Below are 8,591 nucleotides of genomic sequence, written 5' to 3'. Positions count from 1 at the left end.
CAGACGATGGATCTCCACTACTAGCCATCAGAACAAAAGAAACCATATCCTCAAAGCCATACCTCTTTGTTGCATTTCGATCACGTTTCTCTTTGCCTCTTGCTAAAGAATAAGATTTTTTCCAGTGCTGTGTGTCTCTTGAAGATTCCCCATCATCACATTCATCCATGAGTGAACACTGTTCATCAAGCTCCACCTCCACGAATTGTTTCTCTTTCTGCATTGTACTTTCAAAAAGCTCATCTAAGTTAACAAACTCAGACTTCTTCGGTTCCTGCTCTGTAACTTTAGGTTCTGCACTTGAACCATCCTTAATCGGTAATCGGTTAATCTGCCCACCCCTACCGACGGTTTTTCATACATATTTGATAAAGCCGCCATTAGACCTACTGTGGTCTTCTCCTTTACAACGTTGTGTGCAACTGATTTTGACAGTGATAACCTGATAACTGCTAGGGCTTTACGATCAAGCAGAGCCCACTCACTATCATCCATGTCGTCGGGTTGTTCTTCCAAAAGAGGTTGCTGAAGATCATTCACAGAAAGAATATCTTCAATATGTACCTTCCAAAACCCAAAATCTTTGCCGTCGAACTTCTCTATTCTCATCTTTCCTTCTTCACCTGCCATTGCTTCCACTCAAACCAAAAGCTCTGATACCAGTTGTTTAGGAAATTAATCATATTTCCCAAGACCTGTGAGATGCGAAAAATAAGAAGAATGCGGAATAACAAAGATAAGCAATCACACACGACACAAAGATTTAAGTGGTTCAGCTTAACAAGCTTACATCCACTGGCGGAGACGGCCCAGAGAAAATTCACTATCAAAAGATGAGTACAAAAAATAGTAGAGAGAAAATCACTTAGATCCTAAAGTCTCAATATACCCAAATCTCACTATCACACAAGAGAAATTATTATTTCCAAAATAGAATACAAAAGACATGTGTACAAACTCTTCTTTTACTGGAACAGATGGCGGCTGATCTCTATTTTCTTCTCACTCTGCATCACCTTTTTCTTCTAATCACTTGTTTTTTGCTCCTCCAAAAACCACCAAGAAGAAAACACTGTGGCAGCCCTTATACGTCCTCTTAAATTCTCTCTTTTTTTCCTCCCTTTGGTGCTCACATATATTCACGTTTGGCACACACTCTTGTGAAGCTTTTCGGCTTGTTCCTCCTCAATAAACAAGACACTCTTTTATAGTGTGACTAAGTCGGTCATAAGCCTCTCAATGCAAGTCCAAGAATGACAAGGAATCCAATATTGAGTGGGAGTAGGAGAAATCGACTGAAGCAAGAAACCTCTCCTAATTGGAGAAGGAATAATGTTGTTGGGCCCACCGTATTGATGGATGGCAAGTCACACCTAACATATTTGATTGTCGTTTGGAAATGGGGATTTAGTTTGTTCAATTTATGTTTGCAAGAGATTTAATGCTTTTTTAGTATATGGGTGTGATTGAACTGTTGGGTTGATTGTTTATTGCAAGTATACAGTTGTTTGTGTTATTGTGAAAGATGAATATTGGGGAAAAGCTGGTTAATTTTGTTGTGCGGAAAAAAAAAAAAAAAAAAGAAAAAGAAAAAAGATTCAAGAAAGCCCAATTCTTCAATCATTTGCTTTATCTGATATTCTTTAGGAAAATGGTGAATTTTTACTTATTTCGATATATTTTTGCAACAGATCATTTCAATTTTAATTCATGGGTGTAATTGGTCTGTTGGGTTCGATTTTTTATTGGAAATATATAATTGTTTTTTGTTTTTTCTCAAAAGGTAAATTTTGTCTTGGATTTAGCATACGAAAAGTTAAGATTAGTATTGGGAAAAAGGTGTATTGTGTGTTATAACTAGTTTTTCTTAATTCATAGCGAGCAAACAGGTTTTCTGGTTTAGTATAGATATGAAGACCACTATTGTGAGTGGACAGTGACAGAGATAAAAGCCTATGTGTTCAATACTCTTTATGTTTGGATGGTTGCATACAATTCTTCTCGCTTTTCTAATGTCTTGGAGTTTCTTGATTTGTGTTTCTCTTCTGCTTCATTATTGGTGTTTCTCTTGTAACTTGGGTTGCGTCTGTCTACCCTTTTTTATTAGATCAAATTACTTATTAAAGAAAGAAGACCATTATTGTAAGGGAGAGGAATTAAGCAGTGTTGTCTGCTAGATTTGATTCTGGATATTTTTGATGGTTTTCTTTAGGGTTCCCAAAGGGGTTAAGATGAAAAGAATTTTGGAATGGATAACTATAAGTTTACTAAATCACACAAGTGCATGTAATCTTATTACAAGACTAGCTGAAAACTCTCAGCAAGAAGTAGATGAATCTAAAGGAATCCAAATAAATGTGAAACCCCTTCATTAATTCCAAACACAGGATGTAAATGTGTTATGGCAATTTGATTGATAATGTTATTCAACTTTTTCCTTCATTTCAGGTGGAGTTGAGCAAGGGAAAAGTATTAATAACGGTGCACAAACAGAATATCAGGTGAGAGATATACTCCTACATCTCAAATTAGCATTAGAGGAGAGGCAACCTCTTCTTCTTTTGAGATTCATCTTTTTAGTGGTTCTGACTTCTGAGTCGATATTTGCTTGTATGACTTAATAGGCCCATGATGGCACCGGGAGGCACTTCCCACACCACTCTGTGGCAGCTGCTGATTCACTTGGGGATAGCATTTTGTTGATCGTAGCCTTATGCTTCCATTCTGTCTTTGAGGGCATTGAAATTGGAGTTGCAGAGACAAAAGCCAAAGCCTGGAAAGCTTTATGGACAATCTCTTTGCACAAGATAGTTGCAGCCATTGCCATGGGTATTGCTCTCCTTCGTATGGTGCCGAACCGGCCCCTTTTATCATGTGTAGCCTATGCTTTTGCCTTTGCCATTTCAAGCCCAATTGGTCTGGCCATTGGAATCATAATAGATTCCACCACTCAGGGTGCTGTGGCAGATTGGATCTTTGCCATATCAATGGGTATAGCATGTGGAGTTTTCATCTATGTCTCCGTAAACCATCTACTATCAAAGGGTTATATACCCCAGAAGACCATTGCAGTTGACACACCCTATTACAAATTATTGGCGGTGTCGTTAGGCGTTGGCGTAATTGCTGTTGTCATGATTTGGGACATTTGAGATCATGCTGAACCGGATGCGTGTCTGCTTCTTGATTGGTTGTCTTTGTGGGAAGACTGCTGCTCTTGGCTTAGCTTCATGAAAGAAGATAAATATATGTGAGACTTTCTTGATCATATTACATGGAAGATATAATACATGTACTAAGCATCTTTCTACTTTAAATCTTGTTCATAGGTCTTGTAAGGGCATAGAACCAGAATTCATGAAGAGATAGATTGGTCATACCCTTTGTTATTATTTTTATCATTGATTTTTCCAATTGACAGAGCAATGTATAAGGGGGGCTTTACAAACTATAAGAAATCATCAGTTGTGCTCTCTTGCCCTTTGTTGAGGTTTCTGCTTACCCATAGATGTAATAGTTTCTCTTGACACTGCCACATCAGCTGAGTGAAATAGTTGTGAGATGAAATATGATTTTCTTTGTATAGAAAGTACATGGATTCTATCTCTTGCCTGTGAATAGGTATTGTAATACTTTTGGTGTGAATGAGAGCCTCCATGCCCCCTCTCTGTCATCTTGATTAATAGTAGTAAATGATGAAATTCATAGTCACCATTTAACATCTCAAGCCTGGAAGGATTAGGGGGTGGTTGAAAAGTGATATTTTGACTCATAATTTTAGACCACATCGAGGTTGTAACAAAGCTGGAAGTATCAAACGACATGAGTTTCATTCTCCTGTCCCCTTTTGCCAAAAAGACAAAAAATTTAGAAGAAAAAAAGAAAAAAAAGTCAAAACAATTAAAAAAAAAAAAAAAGAGATAAAAATTCAGGAGATTTTTTTTTTTTTAATAATGTTTTTTGCCCTTTTCTCTAAATTTCTGTTATCAAAGTTATTTTTAGCATGATTATGTGTAAAATGGGACATTGCAACCCAAATGATAATTTGAAAAATCTTGTAAAAATTTATTAGTTCAGAAAACATTACAAATTGTTTAGTAGTTAAACGAGGCAAATGTGTTTTCCTAACAAATAAAAAAGTAAAAGGTTGGCAATCTTTGATCCTATCTGAGTCAAATGAATTAGAGAAGAGACGGTCCTTTATAATATAAGAGAAAATTGTCCAAAACATATGAAATGACAATTTTATCCTTATATTTAAAAGCGACCAGATCCACCAGAGACGACGATTTTGGTCTATTTCATTAAGAGTTTGTGCAATATTTTAGATATTCTTTGGGGTGCAGTAATTCTAATCTTGATCATATCATCAGTCATCTTATTTTCACCACTTCTCCGTCTACCTTCGCCTCCATGAAAACCTCAATCAATTTTTATTATTAATATTCAAACAAAATAAAAATATGAAAAAGCTCATAGTATTTAGCATTACTTCGAAAGAGAACCTCGTCCCCACGTGTGATTAAAAACATCACCCAAATCCCGCCAATCTCGAACCTAAAGAAAACCCAAAATACTTTCCCATTCTCTCAAGTCTCAAAAGTCACCGGTGGAGATGAACACCATGATCCACTGGTAAAAATAATATTCAGGGTTTTACGATTTCTGGGGTTTTGGGTTTTTTTTTTTTTTTTTTTTTGGAAATTTCGATTCTGTGGCGATGGATTTGGACGATCTCAATAAGGTCTGGGAAATCAAAGCCCTGAAAAAGCCTGGAGAAGACGAAGCGAGGAAGATTCTAGAGAGGATAGCGAAGCAGGTCCAGCCCATTATGCGTAAACACAAATGGAGGGTCAAACTTCTCTCCGAATTCTGGTAACTTTTTCCTCTGTTTATACTCTGCTTTTCCGTTTGATTGGTTCCCGAGAAATTGTAGGAAAAGAAGGGAAAAGGTAAGAAGAAGAAATGAAAAATCGGGAATTCATAATAGTTCTTGGAACCCCATTATGTTATAATTTCAAAGTTGCTTTATGTTGGGAAAATAAATTTCTGGAAACTGTTCTAACACTTAATTTTAATATTAATTTTTTTGTTTAAATGTGATTGATACGTGCTCAGACGAATATTTTAGTTATTTTATCTTTAGGATTCCATTATTTTTTATTGCGAGAAAGGGAAAATATTAGAGAATAATATACTGAGTTTGATATGAGTTGCCTTTTTGTTTTGTTTTGTTTGTGTTTTTGTTTTCTTTAAAGAGAGGCCTAATTTTTTTATTGGAACTTGCCCCAAAAAAGAATGTAACTTTTACTAAGCCAATTGGCTCAATTGAGTGAAAAAAACCCTAAACTAGAATGTGACTGTTACTTAATGGTGCATTTGGTTTCGCTTTTATTATTGTCAATTTTTTTCATTAATCAAGCTGAGTCTTTATTGATTTTCTATCTCCTGTCTCAAGCTTCCCCATAAATTCTACTGTTTCTATTACTCTGCAATTGTATTTTGTGTGATTTCTTGGCAATCGAATGAGGCTCTTAAGGTTTGATTTTCATCTAAGTTTATAGTGTTTTGTCTTCCATATTGAATGATAATTATGAATAAATAAATTGGCAGTCCGAAGAATCCGTCTCTTCTGGGGTTGAATGTGGGAGGTGGGGTGAATGTTAAGCTGAGGCTTCGGAGGCCAAACAGGGATTGGGATTTCTTCCCTTTTGATCAAGTTCTTGATACAATGCTGCATGAGCTTTGCCACAACGCCCATGGCCCTCACAATGCCAGCTTCTACATGCTTTGGGATGAACTTAGAAAGGTATTTCTAATTTTCCCTTTCATTTATAACAGTTAACAATAGATGTTTCATTGCTTGTGAGGGGATTTTTTTCCTTTTTAAATGTTAAATGTATTTTGTGCATCTTAAGCAACTAAAAGATTTCACTTGTATCTATAGCCCTTTATAGAAAGGTATATTTTATTTTACGTTAATGTGGTTAAAGTAATTGCAGCCATTTACTGAGCTCCATTCATGCGTGGATGATCATGTGTCCAATCCCTAGTGAGGATCATTTGTTGCATTATGCATGATGCTTTTGATTATGTACAGGAATGTGAGGAGCTGATGGCCAAGGGAATAACAGGCACAGGACAGGGGTTTGATCTTCCTGGGAGGCGCTTGGGTGGTTTCTCCCGTCAACCTCCTCTTTCATCTCTCTGCCAAACTGCACTAGCGGCTGCAGAAAAGAGAACGCGTTTGGGATCTCTTCTCCCATCTGGACCCAAACGTCTTGGTGGTGATAGCACTATTATGGCTGCACTTAGTCCAATACAAGCTGCTGCAATGGCTGCGGAAAGAAGATTACAGGATGATATCTGGTGTGGTTCTCAGTCTTGGGAAGCTTCTGCGGACGAAGAAAGTAGCTCTGATATCTTACAGGACCTTCTATATAAGGAGCAAAGTGGAGGAAGCTCAAGAGTAGATGGTGGTTCAAGTGCAAATGCTGTGGATGCAGTATCTCGAAAAAGAAATCAGGAATTAGATCAAAGCTTGTTTCGTCAATCTTCCAATGATCATCTGGAATCCAATTTTGTTGATTTATCCATGGATGCTTCAAGCTCTGGCTCCATGCTTGATCATGACATTAGATCTCAAAAGAGAAGTTGCAAATCAGATAATACCTCATTTCCTCAGTCTACTTGTCAGCGAGAATCTGTTGTGGATTTGTCCAGCCCATCTTCTGAGCCGGTCCTCAGTCGTAATACAATGTGTGATAGAACATTGAATCCAGAGGAACCTGCTATGTGGGAATGTAGAACATGCACTTTATTGAATTCGGTAAGTGTTTTTTACATAATATTACTTCATTATTCATTTATTTATGGAATGGATATTATTTCTATATATCCTTTAGGATATATAATAGTATATTCATTCAAAGTTCATTTTTGGGTACCTTATCAGGTTAATTTGTTCCATGCAGCCCAACTTTGGTAGAAGAAAGGGTTTCACTTATAAATTATAGTACTTAGAGAAAGTTTAGTAGGAAATGGATATATCACTTAATTTCAGGTTGATAGTAATTAACAAACCCTTTGATAAGTGCAGGTTTTTCGTTTACATTGTTGTGACCTATGCATAAAAACAAGAATCTCAATAGATGTGTGTTAAAGAGAGTTTATACTACAGATATTGTATTATACTTCAGAGAGGAAACTTCTTATGGTTTTGACAACCAATTGAAAAGTCTGGGTTCATGATGTCTGTGGACTGTAGTTAGTTGTAGAACTTTTTCTTTTGTTTTTGTTTTTCTTTCCTGGGAGTTACTTGCAGAACCGAAAGATCCTTTGTATTGTCAAACCTATTAACATTTTGTTGTAAATTTTATGCAAATGGAAAGCAATCTAGAGATTGTGAGAAGATAGGGCAAGTGATTGGTGAGAAATTAGATGATTAAGTCTCACTTGAGTTTGTATTTTTTTTTTCTGGTTCTTAAGCTCCATTTCGTCTTCTTCTACGGTTTAATTACATTATTTAGTAAAGTATTTAAGCAGCAAAAAGATTTTTAACCCGCACTGGCTTTCTACCATAACACTCATTAGTGTTTTGCATGTGAATAATGGTGTATCACTGCAGCCGTTGGCTCCAATATGTGAACTTTGTAGCACACAAAAGCCAGAAGATGTTCGTACCAAGTATAAAATCTGGTCCTGTAAATTTTGTACATTGGAAAATAGTGTGAAGTTGGATAAATGCTCTGCGTGTGGCCAGTGGAGATACTCGCATGGACCACCAGTGTCGGTCCAGGCACCGAATCGTGGCACTTGAGAGGTAAAAGTTTTAATTGGCCAACAATCTCCCATGTGCATTCTTCTGAGTCATTGGATAAACAGTTAACTTTGCCAATGTACATTTTGGTTAAAGTTGTTATTGGATAAACAGTTAATTCTGCCAATGTACTTTTTGGTTTTGTTATGTCTATCTTCATGGGAATTACATATATAAGTTTCCTTTGTATTGTTAGAATCAAGTCTTTGCTCATATATGTGTTCTATTTATTGATCTATGCACATGGTCTGGCCTTATACTATATGAGAAGTGATAGGGAGCCAAACAAATAAATCTAGAAAAATTTTCAAACTGATGTGGCAGACAAGGGAGTGAGAATTACTTTTTTTTTTTTTTTTTTAATTTAAAAACCCTTGCCACTTCAGTTAGAAAATTTTTTGGGTTCATTTGTTTGGCTCTATAGCATTTCTAATAGTATATTCTATCAGAGTTGTGAATGCATGAAAAGGGAAAACAGTGTAGAACCCATATGACTGGTAGATAGCTGAAATGATCAATAATGGGCCATTGATCTATTCTTCGATGCTGTTGCAGCAATGCTGCATAAATCTCCTCAACTGTTCTCTAAAGTGCTGAATCAATGTTCCATTAAGTTGTCTTCCCTCCTGAAAGGCATGCAAAGGCTTCTGAGAATCTCTGGCAACACAGTTGTGATGCAGAGGTTTCTATTCGACTTGCATAGTTGTTGCAGGGAAAGAAGTTGATTCTTTGTCTTGTACATCCAGCATCATCGGTTGGGGGCCTTGGGGCT

At 36.5% G+C, this 8,591-nt stretch overlaps 2 protein-coding genes across 4 annotated transcripts; both read left to right on the top strand.

Moving 5' to 3' along the window:
- The first annotated feature begins 1,253 nt into the window (after positions 1-1,253).
- Positions 1,254-3,474, top strand: LOC132174603 (zinc transporter 2-like). Its single transcript, XM_059586235.1, has 3 exons — positions 1,254-1,362; positions 2,449-2,501; positions 2,625-3,474. The coding sequence occupies exons 1-3, from the start codon at positions 1,254-1,256 to the stop codon at positions 3,150-3,152; spliced, it is 690 nt and encodes a 229-aa protein (XP_059442218.1). The 3' UTR covers positions 3,153-3,474.
- Positions 3,475-4,451: 977 nt separating this feature from the next.
- On the top strand, positions 4,452-8,560 carry LOC132175550 (DNA-dependent metalloprotease WSS1-like). 3 transcript variants are annotated; one of them, XM_059587521.1, is made up of 5 exons: positions 4,453-4,875; positions 5,614-5,809; positions 6,101-6,829; positions 7,628-7,822; positions 8,375-8,560. In XM_059587521.1, the coding sequence occupies exons 1-4, from the start codon at positions 4,721-4,723 to the stop codon at positions 7,817-7,819; spliced, it is 1,272 nt and encodes a 423-aa protein (XP_059443504.1). In that variant the 5' UTR covers positions 4,453-4,720; the 3' UTR covers positions 7,820-7,822; positions 8,375-8,560. The 3 variants fall into 3 exon arrangements, with proteins under 3 accessions (XP_059443505.1, XP_059443504.1, XP_059443503.1); XM_059587522.1 differs by lacking the exon at positions 8,375-8,560 and having other exon boundaries at positions 4,452-4,875; positions 7,594-7,713; XM_059587520.1 differs by lacking the exon at positions 8,375-8,560 and having other exon boundaries at positions 7,628-8,114.
- Positions 8,561-8,591: the final 31 nt, after the last annotated feature.

Source organism: Corylus avellana, chromosome ca3 (genome assembly GCF_901000735.1).
Source record: "Corylus avellana chromosome ca3, CavTom2PMs-1.0".
In the NCBI taxonomy this organism is placed as follows: Eukaryota; Viridiplantae; Streptophyta; class Magnoliopsida; order Fagales; family Betulaceae; genus Corylus; species Corylus avellana.
The sequence above is the reverse complement of the archived record's forward strand: the minus strand, read 5'-3'. Positions and strand labels throughout refer to the sequence as shown.

What these genes read in the sequence shown, in the direction of transcription:
- LOC132175550 (XM_059587521.1), top strand. Translation starts at nt 4,721, where the DNA reads ATGGATTTGGACGATCTCAATAAGGTCTGGGAAATCAAAGCCCTGAAA. An exon ending in AAACTTCTCTCCGAATTCTG is followed by an intron (nt 4,876 to 5,613) that starts GTAACTTTTTCC and finishes ATAAATTGGCAG; the next exon opens with TCCGAAGAATCCGTCTCTTC. An exon ending in CATGCACTTTATTGAATTCG is followed by an intron (nt 6,830 to 7,627) that starts GTAAGTGTTTTT and finishes GTATCACTGCAG; the next exon opens with CCGTTGGCTCCAATATGTGA.
- LOC132174603 (XM_059586235.1), top strand. Translation starts at nt 1,254, where the DNA reads ATGACAAGGAATCCAATATTGAGTGGGAGTAGGAGAAATCGACTGAAG. An exon ending in GCCCACCGTATTGATGGATG is followed by an intron (nt 1,363 to 2,448) that starts GCAAGTCACACC and finishes CCTTCATTTCAG; the next exon opens with GTGGAGTTGAGCAAGGGAAA. An exon ending in GTGCACAAACAGAATATCAG is followed by an intron (nt 2,502 to 2,624) that starts GTGAGAGATATA and finishes ATGACTTAATAG; the next exon opens with GCCCATGATGGCACCGGGAG.